At 45.1% G+C, this 19,663-nt stretch overlaps 1 protein-coding gene and 1 long non-coding RNA gene across 5 annotated transcripts in view; one reads left to right on the top strand and one right to left on the bottom strand.

Annotated features, from left to right (window-relative positions):
• Nucleotides 1-15,550, bottom strand: part of ETNK1 (ethanolamine kinase 1) — a 61,265-nt gene extending 45,715 nt beyond the window's left edge. Inside the window, exon 1 of the mRNA XM_008259540.4 lies at nucleotides 15,084-15,550. Coding sequence (XP_008257762.3) covers nucleotides 15,084-15,239 — 156 coding nt within the window. The 5' untranslated portion in view covers nucleotides 15,240-15,550. The remainder of the gene's footprint in view (nucleotides 1-15,083) is intronic.
• LOC138843884 (uncharacterized) overlaps nucleotides 15,175-19,663 on the top strand; it is a 58,215-nt gene continuing 53,726 nt past the window's right edge. For all 4 annotated transcript variants that reach the window (XR_011379027.1, XR_011379029.1, XR_011379030.1 and 1 more), the window contains exon 1: nucleotides 15,175-15,315. This is a non-coding gene — a long non-coding RNA (uncharacterized lncRNA). The remainder of the gene's footprint in view (nucleotides 15,316-19,663) is intronic.

The raw sequence follows: 19,663 nt of genomic DNA, 5'->3' as shown, positions 1-19,663 counted from the left end.
ATGTATGCACAACGAACACTCTAGAGCTTCTATTAGAGAATCACATAATATAAGATTGATTTGTTAGCTAATTCCAAAACAAATTAGGTTTAGCACATAGGTATAAAAAGGGTAGGAAAAGGTGAAAAGCTCCAAGTGCCAGGAGACTGGAAACAGATTACATGGTCATATATCCCACCCACTTCTAGTCGCAAACTTCCTTCTTCTCATCTCACCCAAGTTTCTTCAAAGAGAAATACTGCATTCATTCTTTTCATTTCTGACACTCTTATCTGTTATTTTTGTGATTTATATTTTTATCAACTAATACTAGACGCTTGTTAACAATCAACAGTAGATATCACTCCCAACTGATTTCCAACTCTCATACAGCTTAATTATTTTTAAGTATCATTCTCAGAAAGTATACATATTATGTAAAGGCTTCTTATAAAATGCAGCTTTATCATCTCCTCCTACATACGCACCCTTACTTATCCTATCCTCATTTACCCAATACAGTCACATTACTAGACCTTTGGTTCTGTCAAGATTAAGTTATACTGGCCAGCGCCGCGGCTCAATAGGCTAATCCTGCACCTAGCGGCACCGGCACACCGGGTTCTAGTCCCGGTCGGGGCAACGAATTCTGTCCCGGTTGCCCCTCTTCCAGGCCAGCTCTCTGCTGTGGCCCGGGAGTGCAGTGGAGGATGGCCCAAGTGCTTGGGCCCTGCACCCCATGGAAGACCAGGAGAAGCACCTGGCTCCTGCCATCGGATCAGCGCGATGCACTGGCCACAGCGCGCCGGCTGCAGCAGCCGTTGGAGGGTGAACCAATGGCAAAAGGAAGACCTTTCTCTCTGTCTCTCTCTCTCTCACTGTCCACTCTACCTGTAAAACAAACAAACAACAACAAAAACAAAAAACAACATTAAGTTATACTATTATAAATAGACACTGCCACAACCCAACTCAAGTTGTACCATTAATGTCCTTTCCTGGATGGTTTGCTCCCTTTTTTTTCAAAGTCATAGTTACAGAAAGAGAAGGAGAGAAAGAAATCTTCCATCCATCGGTACACTCCCAAGATGGCTGCAACAGCCAGTGCTGCGTCAGGCCAAAGGCAAGAACCAGTATAGCAGGTGGCGGCTTTACCTGCTAGGCCACAATGCTGGCCTCTGTTCCTTGTTTAACTAGTAACTGCATCATATCCTCATTTGATTTTTTTATATACTTATTTGTGGTTTTCAAACAGGGCTGTGAAATCCTGAGAGAACAAAAGTAAGAATCCAAGTGGGCTAAGTTATGCTGTCTCCCTAACACGCACCATGACATGTGTATCACACTACCATCAGCCCACTTTCATCTATTTTACAGACTGGACTATGGCATTCGATTTTATTGGAACAAACGGTTCTCATCAGAAAGGGGTGAAAAATCACTGGCCTAAATAATCTATTGGGTCACATTCCCTCCAGCCAAGGACAAACTAACAGAGACAGAATTTACCCTCCTACTTAAAAAAAACAACTCTGCAAAAACAAAAGACCAAATACATGAAAGTAACAGCTTTCGAGATACTTTTAAAAAAAAAAGATACTGGGGCCGGTGCTGTGGCGTAGCGGGTAAAGCCTCCGCCTGCAGTGCCGGCATCCCATATGGGCGCCCGTTCAAGTTCTGGCTGCTCCTCTTCCGATCCAGCTCTCTGCTATGGCCTGGGAAAGCAGAGGAAGATGGCCCAAATCCTTGGGCCCCTGCACCCACGTGGGAGACCCAGAAGAAGCTCCTGGCTCCTGGCCTTGGATTGGCACAGCTCCAACCGTTGTGGCCAAGTAAGTGGAGAGTGAAGTGGCATATGGAAGACCTCTCTCTCAGCCTCTCCTTCTCTGTTTAACTATTTCAAATAAATAAATCTTTAAAAAAAAAATGATACTGGACGTTGGGCAACAGAAACCAGTAATCTCTGAAAGAGGGCAAACAAATGAAGTGAACCTCCCACTGCCTCGGCTTTATGCCCTAAGAGAACTGCCAGTCCCAGCACAGGTTAGAACTAAGATGGAGCTGTGTGGACTTCTTCAGCTGAGATGACCTGAGAAGTCAGGGGAGATTGAGGCAGGTGAAGTATACAGCAGAAAGAGGCAGCAAGAGAGAGAACTCGACAGATCTGCAAGTGTCCCCACTAACTATTCAGAATACTGATTTGGACACAGGCTCAAGGAAGAACACCTCTAAACAATTACAGGAAACAGTGTGTGACATGGACGTGGGGCAGGAAATGGTTTTGTTCCTATCAAGCACATGAGAAAAATTCCAAATTCATGGGTTAATGGGTTCAGTACACACTGAAATTCACAGTGAATGCCAGTAAAGATTATCAGGCATACGAAAAAGGCAGAAAAATACAATCTATAATTAGAGAAAGGAAGGTATCAAATTAATCAAAACCAATCCAGAATGACATAAATAGATGTTAGAAATAGCACAGAAAAACTTAAAAACTATATTCCCTAAAAATGTTCTACATTCCGTAACAAAATTTAAATAGAAAGCGTGTGTATGTGTGTGTGTATGGAGATATATATATATGTGTATATATATATCCAATCAAACTTGCCAAAATGCCTAAGGTGAAAAATACATTCTATTGAGTATAACAGATTAGATACTGCCCCTTCCCCCAAAAAAATAGTGACCTTAAAGACACAGCCAAAGAAACTTTAAAAAATGAAACAAAGAAAAAAAGTCATTTCATAGGCAGGCGTTTGGCCTGGTGGTCAGGATTGTCAGTTTGGACACTCTATTCCCACATAGTAGTGCCTGGATGCAATTCCCACCTCTGGCCCCATTCCAGCTTCCTGCTAATGCAGCTCCCGGAAGGCACTGTTGATGGTGATAGTTCAAGTAACTGGGTTCCCACCACCCATGTGGGAGACCTGGGCTGAGTTCTGGACTCTCGCCCCAGGACCACCCTTGGCCATTACAGAGATCCAGGGTATCAGTGAGAAAACAGGAGTGTGTTCTGCCTCTCAAATATATATTTTTTTTCCAAAAAATGAGAGAGAAGAATGTGAGTGAGCTAAAAAACAACTTCATACGCACATACACACATAGAAAAGGTCTTCAAAGTGTGTGGGAAATGTGCAGTCTTTTCTGTGAACTTTTTGAAATATATCAAGTCCCCAAAGAAGAGAAAAAGGGAGGAGAAACATGAAGGTTAAGTTTTTCAGGGGGCGGGCACGGTGGTGTAGTAGACTGAACCTCCGCCTGCAGCCCCAGCATCCCCTATGGGCACCAATTCGAGTCCCAGCTGCTCCACTTCCGATCCAGCTCTCTGCTGCGGCCTGGGAAAGCACTAGAAGGTGGCCCAAGTCCTTGGGCCCCTCACATGCATGGGAGACCCTGAAGAAGATCCTGGATCCTGGCTTTGGATTGGCCCAGCTCTGGTTGTTGCAATTTGGCGAGTGAACTGACGGATGAAAAACTTTTCTGTCTCTCCCTCTCTCTGTCTGTAACTCTCTCAAATAAAATTAAAAAAAAGAGAAAGTTTTTCAGCGGTTAACACTATACCACAGCAGGCTAAGTGAGACTCTGGCATCCCATATGAGCACCAGCTTAAGTCCCAGCTGGTCTGCTTCCTGTCCCTGCTCCCTGCCAACATGCCTAGGAAAGCAGCAAATGATAACTCAAGTATTTGGGACCCTGCCACCCACATCAGAGACCAAGAAGGAGTTCCTGGTTCCTGGCTTCTGCCTGGCCCAGACCTGGCCATTGTAGCCATGTGGGGAGTGAACCAGTGAGCAGAAGCTCTCTCTCCCTCCTTCTCTCTGCTAACTCTGCCTTTCGGCGCTGTGGTGCAGTGGGTTAAAGCCCTAGCCTGAAGTGCCAGCATCCCATCTGGGTGCTGGTTTGAGTCCCAGCTGCTTCATTTCTGATCCAGCTCCCTTCTATGCACCTGGGAAAGCAGCAGATGGTGGCCCAAGTCCCTGAGCCTCTCTAGCGACGTGGGAGACCGAGATAAAGCTCCTGATTCCTGACTTCAGATGGGCTCAGCTCCAGCTGTTGCAGAGAACTGGAGAGTGAACCAGCACATGGAAGACCTCTCTCTCTCTCTCTAATTCTGTAACTCTTTCAAATAAATAAAATCTTTACAAGAAAAAGATTTGTGTTTTTTTTTAAAGATTTATCCATTCATTTATTCAAAAGTCAGAGTCACAAAGAGATAGGAGAGTCAGAGAGAGAGAGAGAGAGAGAGAGAGAGATCGATCTTCCACCCGATGGTTCATTCCCCAGTTGGCCGCAATGGCTGGAGCTGCGCCGATCCAAAGCCAGGAGCCAGGAACTTCTTCCGGGTGTCCCACATGGGTGCAGGGTCCCAAGGATTTGGGCCATGTTCTACTGCTTTCCCAGGCCAAAACAGAGAGCTAGATCGGAAGAAGAGCAGCCGGGTCTCGAACCAGCACCCATATGGGATGCCTGCGCTTCAGGCCAGGGCATTAACCTACTGCGCCACAGCACTGGCCCCTTGTTTGTTTGTTTGATAGGCAGAGTTACAGAGAGAGAGAGAGAGGCGGGGGGGAGAGGGGGGGTGAGAGAGAGAGAGAGCGAGCGAGAGAGAGCACAAGCACTAGACAGCAAGCCAGAGCCGGCACTGCGGCTCACTAGGCTAATCCTCCACCTGCAGCGCTGGCACCCAGAGTTCTAGTCCCGGTTGGGGCGCCAGATTCTGTCCCAGTTGCTCCTCTTCCAGTCCAGCTCTCTGCTGTGGCCTGGGAAGGCAGTGGAGGATGGCCCAAGTGCTTGGGCCCTGCACCCCATGGGAGACCAGAAGGAGGCATCCGGCTCCTGGCTTCGGATAGGCACAGTGCGGCGGCCACAGCACACGGGCTGTAGTGGCCATTTGGGGGGTAAAGGAAGACCTTTGGGGAAGGAAGATCTTTCTCTCTGTCTTTCTCTAACTCTGCCTGTCAAAAAAAAAAAAAAAAGAAAGAAAGAAAGAAAAGAAAAGAATATCTCCCACCAGGAAGATCTTTCTGTCTCTAACTCTGCCTGTCCAAAAAGAGAGAGAGAGAGAGAGAGAGAGAGAGAGAAAATATCTTCCACCAGGAGCCAGGAGCTTCTTCCTGGTCTCCCATGTGGGTGCAGGGTCCCATGGACTTGGGCCATCTTCCTCTGCTTTCCCAGGCACTTTCCCCAGAGCTGGATAGGAACTGGAACAGCCAGAACTCGAACTGGCACCCTTATGGGATACTGGTGCCGCAGGCCACAGCTTTACCTCCTGCACTACAGTGCCAGCTCCATATTTTTTTATTAAAAAATGCTTTGCAAATCTGGGTACCACCTCTAACACCAGAATCCCATATGCAGGTCTGAGGGCAGCTACTTCACTTCTAATCCAGCTTGCTGCTAACATGCCTGGGAAGGCAGTAGAAGGGCTGTCACCCATGTAGGAGTTCTGGATGGGGTTCTAGGTTCCTGGCTTCATCCTGGACCAGCCCCAGCCACTGTGGCCACTTGGGGAGTGAACCAGCAGACAGAGTGATCTGTCTCCCTGTCTTTATCTTTCAAATAAATGCATAAATATTAAAAAATTGCTAAAATATGATGAAGAACCCTAACCTCAAAGATTTAATAAACAAAAAATATTGGGGGCTGGCACTGTGGGGCAGCAGGTTAAGCTGCATGCAGCTTGCAATGCCAGCAACCCATATGGGCAACAGTTCAAGTCCCAGCCACTGCACTTCCAATCCAGCTCCCTGCTAATGCATCTGGGAAAGCAGTGAAGACAGCAGAGTGCTTGGTCTCCTGCACTCACATGGGAAACTAAGCAGCAGCTCTGGATTCCTGGCTTCAGCCTGGCACAGCCCTAGCTTTTGTAGCCATTTGGGGAGTGGACCAGTGGACAGAAGCTCTCTCCCTTTGTCTCTCTCTTTCTAATTCTGCCTTTCAAAGAAATAAAAAAATAAATAAATAAAAAAATAAAAAAAACTTAAAGAAAACTACATGAAAATACATCATCAAATTGCCCAAGCCCAGTGATAAACTGTTTATTCGATGATACCAATTCGTTCTACCTTCCATGCGTTCAGGCAAACATCAGGGAGCCTTTACTGAATCTCCATCTTCACACTTTACAAGTTTACATCACAGGTGCCTCTTAACTCCTCCTGCCTTTCCCCATCTCTACCGCACACAATAATTTAGGTAGGACTCTGATAATCTCCTATTTATAGCACTGTAATAGCCTCAATGCCAGTTTAATTACCTCTCCTGTTGAGGAGGAGAGGGAGGCAGGGAATCACTCTACACTGTTTCCAGAATAATTTATCTAAAATACAAATTATACAAGTTTCTTGAAACCTCTCAAGCTATCTAACAATCTGATGAACTTGTCTTTCCTTTTCTTCACTTTATTAACTTTTAACTTCCTTTAAGAGATACATCTTCTAGGAGACAGACAGTCCCTATAAGACTAGTACTATAACATTTACTAACATGCACTATAATTTGTTTAACTTTATTTGCCACTCCATAATACACTGTGGTTTCCTCTAAGACTTGGACAAATTATCAAGTGAAGGAAACACGAAGACAGATACAGGAATATAAAACAGATGTGTAGGGGCTGTCACTATGGTGCTATAGGTTAATCCTCTGCCTGCAGTGCCGGCATCCCATATGGGAGCCAGTTCTAGTCCCGGCTGCTCCTGATCCATCTCTCTGCTATGGCCTGGGAAAGCAGTAGAAGATGGCCCAAGTGCTTGGGGCCCTGCACCCGCATGGGGTACCCGGAGGAAGCTCCTGGCTCCTAGCTTCACATCAGCCAAGCTGCAGCCATTGTGGCCATTTGAGGAGTGAACCAGCGGATGAAAGACCTTTTTCTCTGTCTCTCTCATTCTCTATAACTCTACCTCTCAAATAAATAATAAAATCTTTAAAATTTTTTTTTTTTTTATTTTTTTTATTTTTTGACAGGCAGAGTGGACAGTGAGAGAGAGAGACAGAGAGAAAGGTCTTCCTTTGCCGTTGGTTCACCCTCCAATGGCCGCCGCGGCCGGCGCGCTGCGGCCGGCGCACTGCGCTGATCCGATGGCAGGAGCCAGGAGCCAGGTGCTTTTCGTGGTCTCCCATGGGGTGCAGGGCCCAAGCACCTGGGCCATCCTCCACTGCACTCCCGGGCCACAGCAGAGGGCTGGCCTGGAAGAGGGGCAACCGGGACAGAATCCGGCGCCCCGACCGGGACTAGAACCCGGTGTGCCGGCGCCGCTAGGCGGAGGATTAGCCTAGTGAGCCGCGGCGCCGTCTCAAAATCTTTAAAATTTAAAAAAAAAAAACTGAGTGATATTCTTTTAAAAAAACAAATGGGTAAACAAAAAGTTAGATGGAGAGAAAAACTCAAATATGTAAGTAGTTAAATTTAAAATAATCCAATTAAGTATGGCATGTATTAAAATGTCATACCACACTCCATAAGTATGTATAATTACTATGTGTCAATTAAAAATAAAGTTTTAAAAAATAATAAGAGGAGGCTGGCGGTATTGTAAAGCCACCGCCTACAATGCCAGCATCCCATATGGGCACCAGTTTGAATCCCAGCTGCTCCACTCCAATCCAGCTCCCTGCTAGTGGCCTAGGAAAAGCAGCATGGAAGGCCCAAGTGTTTGGGCCTCTACCACCCACACGGGATACCTGGAAGAAGCTTCTGGCTACTGACATCAGCTTGGCCCGGCCCTGGCTGTTGCAGCCATCTGGGGAAGGTACCAGTGGATAGAAGATCAGTCTCTCTCTAACTTTCAAATAAATAAATCTCTAAAAAACAAGCAAATAAATAAATAAAATGGGGTGGGTGCTGTGGCTCACTGGGTTGAGCTGCATTGTGATGCCCACATCCCAGATGAGAATGCCAGTCCCAGTCCCAGCTACTCTGCTTCCAAGCCAGCCTGCTGTTAATGCATCCTGTGATGCAGCCCAACTTGGACTTGGCCCAGCCTCAGCTGTTGCAGGCACTGGGGAGTAAACAAGCAGATGGTACAGCCCTGCCTTTTGAAGAGCAGACCTTCCGCCAAGTGGTGAAGCCGCCAGTTAAGATGTCTGCCTCTCCCATCACAGCGCCTGGATTCAGAGTGTGTGGGTTCGATTCCATGTTTCACTCCTCACTCCAGCTATCTGCTAACGCAGATCCTGGCATGCAGCAGTGATGGCTCAAGTGGTTCCCTGGTACCATGAATTCCTGCCTCCTGGCTCGGCCCAGGCCCACTGTGAGCATTTGGGAGTGAACCAGTGGATGGGGGAGCTCTTCCCCCCTTCTCTTTCTCTCATGAATAAATAAAATTTATAAATACATAAACATTTTTAAAATAACTGAATTGGGCCTGGTGTTGCAGTGCAGCCAGTTGAGCTGCCACATGTGACACCAGCATCCTATATGAGCACCATTTGAAGTCCCAGCTGCTCCACTTCAGATCCAGCTCCTGCTAATGTGCCTGAAAAAGCAACAGTAGACAGCCCATGGGAGACCCAGATAGAACTCTAGGCTCTGGCTTCTGCCTGGCACAGCCTGAGTTGTTGTGACCATCTGTAGAGTGAGCAAGCAGTTGAAAGATCTGTCTCTCCTTCTCTCTTTGTAACTCTTTCAAATAAATGAAATAAATATTTTTTAAAGAAGGCAATAATAGGGGCCAGTGCTGTGGCATAGTGGGTAAAGCTGCCGCCTGCAGTGCCAGCATCCCATATGGGCTCCAGTTCAAGACTCAGCTGCTCCACTTCCAATCCAGTTCTCTGCTGTGGCCTGGGAAAGCAGTAGAAGATGGCCCAAGTCCTTGGGCCCCTGTACCCGCGTGGGAGACCCGGAAGAAGCTCCTGGCTCCGGATCTGTGCAGCTCTGGCTGTTGAGGTCAACTGGGGAGTGAACCAGCAAACAGAAGACCTCTCTCTCCCTGCCTCTCCTTCTCTCTCTGTGTAACTCTGACTTCAAATAAATAAATAAATCTTTAAAAAAAAGAGAAAGGAATAACAGCTACAGATACACAAAAAGAATATATTTATTAATATTTATAAACATATACACTGAAAAACATAATTAAATAATTTTTAAAACAAAAGAAAATGTACACAAAATTACCTTTAACAAGAATGACTTCAAATTAGAAACAAATTTTCTCACTTTTCACTCTATAGTCTTATACTTTAAATATTTTACTAAGAGAAAAATGATCTATATTTTTAAAACAAAATTAGTAGGTTTAGATAATGAGGCCTTTCTTATTTTCTCTACACTCTTTAGGATTTAAAACTTGATGTCATTTTAATAGTAATTAAGCAATGTGATTTAACATGATCAAATTTTATGCGTATAGCTATCAAAAAGTAATTAATATCATAAAAATATGGGAAATGTTCATGAAGGCAAACAAAATAAAGGAATACAAAAACTCTCCATTTGATTGCACCTATATAAAGTGTTTGGGAGAAGTAAAAGCTAATAAAAATAAAAACAGTTGTGAACAGAAAAAGAATAAGAAATTACTTTTTCTCCCTATTCAAAGTTTAATATACATGTTTTTCTAATAAAACTAAATTATTTTACATTTCCATGGTCTCCTAAAAGAATCATCACACATTTAACATATTAGTTCCTTAGAATGCTAACTTGCAAAAAAGGAGTAGTATTGTTTTGTTAATTAAAAAGTGAAACAAAACACTGCTAGTGTCGTTACCACTAGAGGGAGGGAGAGGTTATGGCCAGAAAGGATATGGAGGTATCCTGGATTATCAAAAATTCTTTCTTTCCCTAAGTTGGAATTTCACAGGTATCTGCTCTACAGTTTGTGTTTCATGTCTTTTTCTGTATGTTTGTTGTGTCAGTTTTTAAAAGAATGTTAAAATTTATTTATAGACAATCGGGTACATCAGAGAACATAACAAATTCTTAAAATCAACATTGAGAGAGAGAAATACACTCTGATTCCTTAATATAGTTCTTCTATTACATCCCTATCTTTGTCACTCACCAAAGCAAAAAAACAAAACCTTAATCTTCCCCTCACCTGTAAGCAATTAAAAAGTCTTGTGGCGGGGAGGGGTGCTGGTGCTATAGAGCAGTGGATTAAGCAGCCATCTGCAACCAATATGGGCACTGGTTCAAGTCCCAGCTGCTCTACTTCTGATCCAGCTCCTTGCTAATGTGCCTGGGAAAGCAAAAGGACCTGCTCCCAAGTGGAAGACCCACAGGTAACGCCAGGTGCCTGGCTTCAGCCTGGTCCGAGCCATCTGGGGAGTGAACCAACGGGTGCAAGATCTCTCTCTCTCTTTCTTCTATAACTCTTGCTCTTCAAATAAATAAATATTTTTAAAAAATTCTTCTACCTTGATTTTCTGAAATCACATCTGTCCCTGACATTGACTCCAAGGCCACTTGTCCTTATTTGGCCCCAGAACCTCCGGTCTGGACTAAAACAACAGTCTCTTCTAGGTCAAGTATTTCTAAACCATTGTGAATGCAATACCAATAAAGAAATGTATTTATCATGAGGTAGTACATATACCTTTGTATAAAATTACAACAAACTTCAAAAAACAGTATTCGCCATATTATCTGAAAGACTCTGATGTAGCACATCATGCTTTATTCGAACTCATCTTTTTAAACTGTACTGGTTTCAACCCATTACATTGATTTGGCATCCTATTAGCGTGTGGTAACCATCAGTTTCAAAACCAATGTCCTAAGTGATCATGATTCCCTCAATTCAAAGCATCTCCCTCGACCAACGCTTCTCTAGAGTATACAGTATACTCTGCTACTTTCCTCAGTAGAGAAAAAAATACTCACTATAACTCACCTGCTTAAAAATAATGGCACCCATTATGTTTTTGATAATAAAATAACAACTTCCTATCTAATCAGCTTCTTTCCCAAAACCATTCCTACTTCTTTTCGTGTTCACATTTTGCCCAAACTACGCATGGGATAGCTTCATGGCCTTCGTGAGAAAATTCTCATTGCCCAGAGGTGATCCCCTATTCCATCTGCTCACATCTTTCCTTCAAAGATTAGCTCAGGCACCCTCATCTCTATGAAGTCTTCTTTCACACATTCATCACATTCATCAGTGCCCGCTTTGTGCTAGTTAGTTGTATTAATCCAGTCAAAACTCAGCATTACGCCTAGTGCCAAAACTGTTGAATTTTAGGAGCTCACAATACTTTCAGTTTATTTTTCCCAATAGCACATAGGGAGGACAGGAGTTCTGGAAAACAGCAATGAAGAATGAAGCACCAAAACATGCGAATGAAAAATACCACGCTTAATTCTCTAAACTGTTTCCACAACAGGCAGTACCTAGGTCTAAGGCACTCAAGAAAGGTGAAGCAGTTGGCTTACTATAAATCATACCGTCATTAATAAAGGAAAATTAACTAGCACTTTAAGCTTCTGACTTTATAGCTACATCTTTTAAAAAATATATGTAACCCTATCAAACACCATACATCTCTCTAGCCATACTCAATATGGCCCTAGGTTAAACCACCCACCCTAATATATATTATCTTTAACCACATTATTTAAGTGAAAGATACTTTAAAAGTTTTTTAGGGTTGGTGTTGTGGTACAGTGGATAAAGCCACTGCCTGTGACGCCAGCACCAATTTGTATCCCAGCTGCCTCCACTTCCCATCTTTCTTCTCCTGCTACCTGCTAATGGGCCTGGGAAAGCAGCAGAAGAGGACTCAAGCGCTTGAGCCTCTGCACCCACATCAGAGACCCGGAGGAAGCTCCTGGCTCCTGGCTTTGGATTGGCCCAGCTCTGGCTGTTGCAGCCATTTGGGGAATGAACCAGCAAATGGAAGACTGTCTGTCTGTTTCTCTGCCTCTGAAATAAATAAATCTTAAAAAAAAAATCCAATGTTAAATATCAGTATTAAAGGGGGTTATTGGTTTCTAATAGAATATTTAGGTAACAAGCTCCAATAAACAGAGAGGAAGGGGACAGGAAACCTGTTGTGCAGCTACACACCTAACACAAAGATGAGTGTGTTCGTGTATATGCTTGAAAAATGAAATGAAGATTTCAAGAACATGGTATTCAAAAATGTGCATAAACTGGGAGTATAGCAGAAAGAACAATATATTTTTAAGTGTTCTATAATCTTTGAATGTGAACAAAATTAGAATGTTCATTTCAAAAACACTGTATAGGCAGCCTTCTATCTACGGATTCTACCAACAAAACATTCCAAAAGAAAACCTGCATTTGTAATGAACACATATACTTTTTTTTTTCTTGTCACTCCCTAACAAAACAGTTTAACAACTTACATAGCATTTACACTGTATTATGGATTACACATAGCCTAGAGGCGACGTCAAGTAAGGGAGGATGTGTGTAACTTATAACCAAATACTAGGCCATTTTAAATAAGGCACTTGATCATCTGTGGATTTGGTACTGCAGGAGTCCTGGAACCAATCCCCCATGGATACTGAGCGAGGACCTTGAACTGCAATTATTTTCTTATTTGGTTTCCCCATCGGACTGGGAATTTCAAAGGGAAGACATTTGTTTTTGGAGTCAGGCATCCACATGTAGCAGGTGCTCGGCAGCAATAACCAGAAGAGACAGCATTTACTTCACGCTCACAATAACTCTTCCAGGTAGGAACTATCAATGGATTCATTTTACAGCTGCAAATACAGAGGCTTAAGGCTAAGTAACTTGATCAGCAGAGCATGCTAGTGAAGAACAGAGTCTGGACTCAAAACCAGCCCTAGGTCCAAACCTCATGTTCTTAACCATACAATATATTGTCAGGAAAAAACTAAATTCGGTTAAGGTACCAGAGAGCAAGCAATCTCACTGAGACCCTTCAGAAAGAATAGATATGTTAGTTTTATAATACTAAATAACAAGTAGGGTCTTACTATCCTACCTATTAAGCTTTTGCCATCATCTACTATAGGCCCCAAGTTAACGAAAAAATTCACATGGTGACTAATGAACGACACAAACATCATCATTCAACTTCAAAAGACCCTGAGAACACACGGGACTATCTGATTCAGTCATTCGTCAGCTCTTTTAGAATGAAAAATAATTTTCAGAGGCTCCTGAAGACTAATTTGCTGAACCTAAGAGAACTTCAATACTGTATTCCTCCCTACAATGACTATACAAAGAAGTGTAAACAAATCAAAAATTTAAACCTCCAGATAAGTGAGGGAGAGATCTCCTGAGGTGAGAGGCGAATCATTTCAACTTGGTTGTTCCAACAGCTTGGCTTGCACAAGGAGGGGATGTATCTCCAGCTAATAATCACCCTTAGCGCAAAGTAAGCGAGAGCATTTCCCTTCACCTGCTCACATCACAAGTTTAGATCCTGCACCCAAGGGTCTTAAAACTTGCCACAAGGAAGCCAAGATTCAGTTGCAAATACTTTCAAACCATCACTTTGATGTTACTATATTTTGCTCTTCTTTTATCTTTATCCTGGCTTGACTTCACTGAGTTTCAGCTAAAAAAAACAATACCTACCGAATATGATTGTTGGGGTAACTGTATGATTTAAAAAAAAACCATAAAGCTCACCAACCCCAGAGCCTACCACACGGAACCCTCAGCAGCCATTATTACCATTCTACAGACAAATACATCAAAGCAAATTCCAAAGGTTCTGGTTTTAAAGTCACTGCCTAAGAACTAACATGATCTGCCAGCAGCAGAGCATACCAGGAAGTAGCACTGCCTTTAATTATTAAAGCAACTAATTTATAATCAACTGAAAAAAAAAATCACTTTAAGACCTTAACTACAAATAAGTTAATAAATAATAAACTAAAACAAGTATGAGGTTTCAATTTAAAAGGCATTTCCTTAATTAAAGGTTGTTAAATTTTTTTAATTACATGAGCAAATTTTTGGATTCACTCCTATTTACTTGGCTAACAAACACTTGCTTTAAATTTCTAACTTTTTTTCCCCAAAAAACATATGGGTCCTTTTAATCTGCTAGAAACTTCTACGCAGTAGGAAAGGGAAGTCCCACTCCCGAGAGTTCCAGTGTCAGGAACTGTCCTTGGCCCTGGACACTCTTCATGTTTTCTTCATCTTTGTATAGGTAGCCTGCCAGTTTAGGCAAGAATTAAATCAATAAACGTGTTGAGTCAATCAGCCGTCACAACGAGGCCAATCATCTGGCTAATTCAAACCAAAGTTCTGTTCATTACTGCTCGCTTTTGGAGCAAAACCCCAAATATCCCAGGCTTCGAAATTTTCTAACTTTCTGCTTTGTTCACAAGGGAGAAGGAGGCTCATTTCTGTAAATAGTTCCTGTAACTATATACTGCGATAGTGAAAACCAATTAACATTCAAAATAAACGTCACGTTTACGACTAGGATAACTTCCAAGATATTAAACTCTTGGAGTCTCAGGGGTTGTGTTCCCCTCCCAGTTTTTGTCTGTGTGTGAATAATGCAGTGGGCTCAGGAAAAGGAAACAGTCACAAGGCACCGTTCAGTGTAGTATCAGAGACGAATCTGAGACAGTTCTAACGATTCAGAACGACCCAGTAAAACACCGTGTGCAGTGCTACCTACGAATTCCATCTAGCCATGCGTGGCCATCGTCAGTACTCTCTCTCCCGTCTGAGGATTTGGAAGGTAAAAAAAAAAAAAAAAAAAAAGAAAGAAAGAAAGAAAGAAAGAAACGCAGGGCGAGGCATCAATGGGGCTGTGAGGCGGAGGAGGGGAGGGAAAGGGAAAGATCAGAGAGGATTAATTACTGCATTATTTATGGACGGAGAGGCGGCGGCTCGGGCCCGCGGGCGAGGATCCCGTGCGAGGGCGGGGGGAAAGGTTGATTTTGCAGTTCGAACGGACGCGCAGTGGGAGGAGGGGCAGCCAGCAACAGGAATCCTGCCCGTGCGGAATGGGTGCGTCAGCCACGAAGCCGCTTCCAGAAGGAGAAAACGTGCCCGCAAGACAATCCCAACGCGCACCCGCGAGGCGAGGGGGAGTGACCTTCCCAGGTGTGATGCGGGGGGCAGCGGGTCCCGCGGGGGCGCCGGGGCCCTGGGCAGCCCAAGGGGCTGAGCGTGGGCGTTTACCTGCAGGGTGACCTCCTGGGGGTCCCAGTGCGGCCGCAGGTGTTGCAGGAGGCTCAGGGCCCCCTCCCGGCAGCGCTGCTCCTCCTGATCGGCGACCGTGACGTTCAGCTTCGGCACCTCCGGGGAGCCGGGAGGGACGTGGATGTAATTGGCCATGGCCCAGGCGACGGCGGAGACTACCACGACGACGACGGCGACGGCGACCACGAGCGCGGCGGGCGCCGACAGGCTGGTGGGTCCTTCCGTCCCGGGGCGCCCTCGCGGGAGGGCTGGGGGGCACTCGGGCGGACAGGCGAGCGGCAGGAGAACGGAGGGAGGCGGCGGTGTCGCCGACCGGGGTCTGGGCAGCAGCGGAACTGAGCCGGAGCCGCTCACGGGGAGAAGGTTCCTTCTCGCCTGGGATCGACCGCGGGCGGCCGCAGAGGATGCCGGGACTGGCCTGACGCTGGCGTCACGCCGGGGCGGGGCCTCCGCCTGCGTCAGGCGGCGCGGCTGGGTTTCCAGCGCTCGGCACAATGGGCCGCGTGCGGGGTGCGGGGTGCGGGGTCGCCCGGGCGCGGTGGGGGCGGGGAGGAGGGGATTCGCACCCTCAGCCCTGCGAGCTGCTCGGTGGGGAAGGAAGCGGAACCTTGCCGGGCCCTGCGGGGCGCTGAGCTTCGGCTGCCTTGCTCGGGACCGGGCGTGGGCTTGAGGGCGAGCTGAGTTTTTCTGGAAAGCCAGGGCTCGTCCTGAAACATCGCGAAGGATCCCGCCTCGGTGCTTGGGCCTGAGCGTGGGCAGCCTGCATCGCCTTGAGCCCCGAGGAGCTGCCGTCCTGGGGACCACGGGGATGCACTGGCCAACTGAGCTCTCCATTCGCAGCCTACTGCCGCCCTGAAGGGAATTGTTCTTAGGGCTGGAGGTCTGACCGTGTTTCTGAGAATTAGCCAAAGCCGGGACGCGCATCTGGGAGTCTGGGCCAAGGATGAAAGAAAAGGAAAAGTTTTGAGGGCCGGGGCGGACAGGGTGTCCCTGAGTGCGCCCTTGGCATCTTTGGTCCCAAAGCCTTTAGAGCGGCTGTCTCTCCTGTTAAGGCAGTGCTGGGAACCGGGGGAATCCCCAAGTCGTTCCTTGCGATGGCGGAAAAAGGGTTGGCATTTGACCTCTGAATCCGTTACCTTCTCAATACGCCTGTTAGTGGTTAATTAAACCTTACTAGACTTAACATCCAAGATTATTCACCTTATTAGCCAAAGTTTACATTCTGGTGGTTCAGGAAGAAACTTCACAAATCACAAAAGAAATAGTTCATAAATAACAGTAAACATCAACTAAAGGGAAGCAAAAGTCAAATTTCACAATACAGCACAAGAAGTTGATTCAACATTTTCCTATTTAGGTAGTTTTTTTTTTTTTAAGCATGTACTGCAAGAAATGCTAGATTGTGCATTCCTTCCAATCTGGAGAGAAAGAATACACCAATAGTTTCCACAGTTCAGATAGCATCACTTGTGTTTTTTTAAAAGTTTTATGTATTTTTTGTTAAACAGTTGACATTTTAAGAATTTTAAACTTAGGGCCGGCCTTGTGATTAAAGCAGCTGGTTAAGCCACTGCCTGTGACTCCAGCATCCCATATCAGCGCACCTGTTTGGGTCTTGGCTGCTCCACTCTGATCCAGCTCCATGCTAATGCACCTGGCAGAGCTGTAGAAAATGGCCTGAGTGCTTGGGCCCCTGACACTCTGGGAGATCTGGACACAGTTCCTGCCTCCTGCCCTCCAGCCAGCCCAGCCCTAGCTGCTGAGGCCATATGCAGTCAACCAGCAGATTGAAGATCTGTCTCTAACTACATCATTCTACCTTCCAAATGAGTAATTGAATTAAAAAAAAAAAAAGTTGCTCCCTGGGACACCTGCATCCCTATCAGAGTGCTGGCTGTGAGTCCCCAGCTGGGCTCCTGATTCCAGCTTCCTGATAATGTACACCCTGGGAGGGAGCAGGTGTGACTCAAGTACTTGGGTCGCTGCCATTCACATGGAGACCCGGACTGACTGCCCCATCCCTGGCTTCAGCCTGGTCCAGCCAGCCCCGGCTGTTGCAGGCATTTGGAGGAGTGAACCAGCAATGGCAAATAATTTCTCTCTCTCTCTCTCTCTCTCTCTTCCTCCCTCCCTCCTTCCCTCCCTCTTTCCCTCCCTCTCTCCCCCTACTCCCCACTCCTGCCTTTTAAACAAATAAAATAAATAAATAAAATTTGAGAAAAAGGAAACAGTAGTACTGGAGACCTAACAGCACTTCTTGCTAGCCTGAGAATAGCTGACTGACTTCTAGTTCTCGTTTCTGCAGGTGGGTTTTTTTTTTTTTAACAGGCAGAGTGGAGAGAGAGAGAGAGAGAGAAAGAGAAAGGTCTTCCTTTTGCCGTTGGTTCACCCTCCAATGCCGCCGTGGCCGGCGCACCGTGCTGATCCGAAGCCAGGAGCCTGGTGCTTCTCCTTGTCTCCCATGGGGTGCAGGGCCCAAGCACTTGGGCCATCCTCCACTGCACTCCCGGACCACAGCAGAGCTGGCCTGGAAGAGGGGCAACCGGGACAGTATCCAGTGCGCCCCAACCGGGACTAGAACCCCAGGGTGCTGGCACCGCTAGTCGGAGGATTAGCCTAGTGAGCCGAGGCGCCGGCCTACTGCAGGTGGTTTTTACCTCTATTCCTCTTCTCATCAACAAGTTAGGTATCAAGTGATTTCTGCATGTTGGTTTCTCTCCACATATCTTCCTGTCATTCGAACCTTTCTCAAAAGTTGTTGGAGGTAGAGGATACGTTCCATTGCTGCTCTTAACACAACAACTTGTTTTACTCTTTTGTATGTGGCTTCTTGCAATGTAGGTTATCTTGAAATCTGTGTGTACTTTTCAGTGCCTATCTCTTGTACTGGAACATTAGCCCCAGGAGAGCAGAGCTACAGTTTATCTTTTCTATTGACACGTTTCAAGATCTTTGATAAATACATGCTTACACCTGCCTCATTACTTCTAGAAACTCTGTTAATCTCAGGTAGGAATAGCCCTCAGCTAGTCGCTATGATCCCAGCGCAGAGTAGTCTGATTATGCTGAACTCTCCTGCCCAACCATTTCCTTGGCCTCTGGCCAGCCCATGAGTTGTCTTTGGGTTTGGAACAAATCATGGCTACAGATTAGGGTATCAGTAAAAATATCCAGCATCTTGCAAAACATATCTAGAGGGTATAAGCTATGAAGATATAAAGGAATTGTGAAGCACTGTAGCCCTCTTCCTGAATTCTGCATAACCAGGAGATTGTGTAATACCTAGGGTTTCCTACCTCCCATGTTTGCTTCTTCAAATCTCATTCATTCTTCACAGCTTAGCTCTCCAGAAATCTTCTTCGTGGAACTTATCTGGATTTTTCCCAGTCCAAATTTGCCTTGTCCCTTTTTTTTTTTTTAACATCTTTTAAGACACCAAAAGAATTCTGCCTTGTGATACCCACATTGTGGATTTAGGTCTTAATGATTATGCCACATATAAAAGACCGGAAGAACAGTTCATAACAAGTTACATAATGAGCATTTTGTATGAGGGAATGAAGGGATCACTGAATAGAAATCCCAGGACTCTGGTCATAAATGTTTTAATTACAATGGAGTTAGATTTAGTGACCAGAGAAACAATGTAAGGAATTTGCAAAACAAATTTCTGTAAGACAAGATTACATATGCGTGTCTAACCATTAGGTCACCCACCAAATGGAAAACACATTTTTTAAAAAGATTTATTTTTATTTATTTGAAAGACGGATTTATATAGAGAGATAGAGACACAGAGAGAGAGGTCCTCATCTGCTGGTTCACTCCCCACATGCCTACAATGGCCAGAGCTGAACCAAAGCCAGGAGCCAGGAGCTTGGGTGTAGGGGCCCAAGCACTTAGGTCATCTGCTGTTGCTTTTCCAGGTGCATTGGCAGGGAGCTGGATCAGAAGCGGGCAGTTGGGACTCCCAACTGGTGCCCATATGGCATGTCAGTGCTGCAGGCTGGGGCTTTAACCCACTACGCCACAGTGCTGGCCCCTTGGAAAACATATTTAAAATGAAACCGCACTTGTACACCTAACAGAGAATCAGAGTTAGTTAATGTCATTGTAGAGTGAAGTAGTGTAAAGTTCAGGAATTTAAAACATCTGCAATACCAGATATTCAAGGACAAGCTTGCCCTCCCCCTCCCTGACCGGAAAAAAAAAAAGAAAAAGGAAGAATCCTTTAAGTACTTAGATTTTAGAGATACTACCTGTTCTGCAATTTGCAACTTTAACATAACCAGAGGGAACAATCATCTATAAATCTGCTGTAATAACCTCATTAAACATCTAAGAAAAGCTGTGCTCTCTGCTGTGAGCTCAGATATAAGACCTCATAAACATTTAACGCTATGTAGCATGTCATTGGTACTTGTTCTATCACATTCCTGGCATCAGGTAGCTCTTTTTCATATATCAGATGTCCTCTTGCGAGCAGGAATCCTATGATTTTCGTCTTTTTACCTTCACAGTGTTAAGACAGTGTATTGCACGTTATAAATTACAATAAT

The sequence above is a fragment of the Oryctolagus cuniculus genome, chromosome 9 (genome assembly GCF_964237555.1).
Source record: "Oryctolagus cuniculus chromosome 9, mOryCun1.1, whole genome shotgun sequence".
Classification (NCBI taxonomy): Eukaryota; Metazoa; Chordata; class Mammalia; order Lagomorpha; family Leporidae; genus Oryctolagus; species Oryctolagus cuniculus.
The sequence above is the reverse complement of the archived record's forward strand: the minus strand, read 5'-3'. Positions and strand labels throughout refer to the sequence as shown.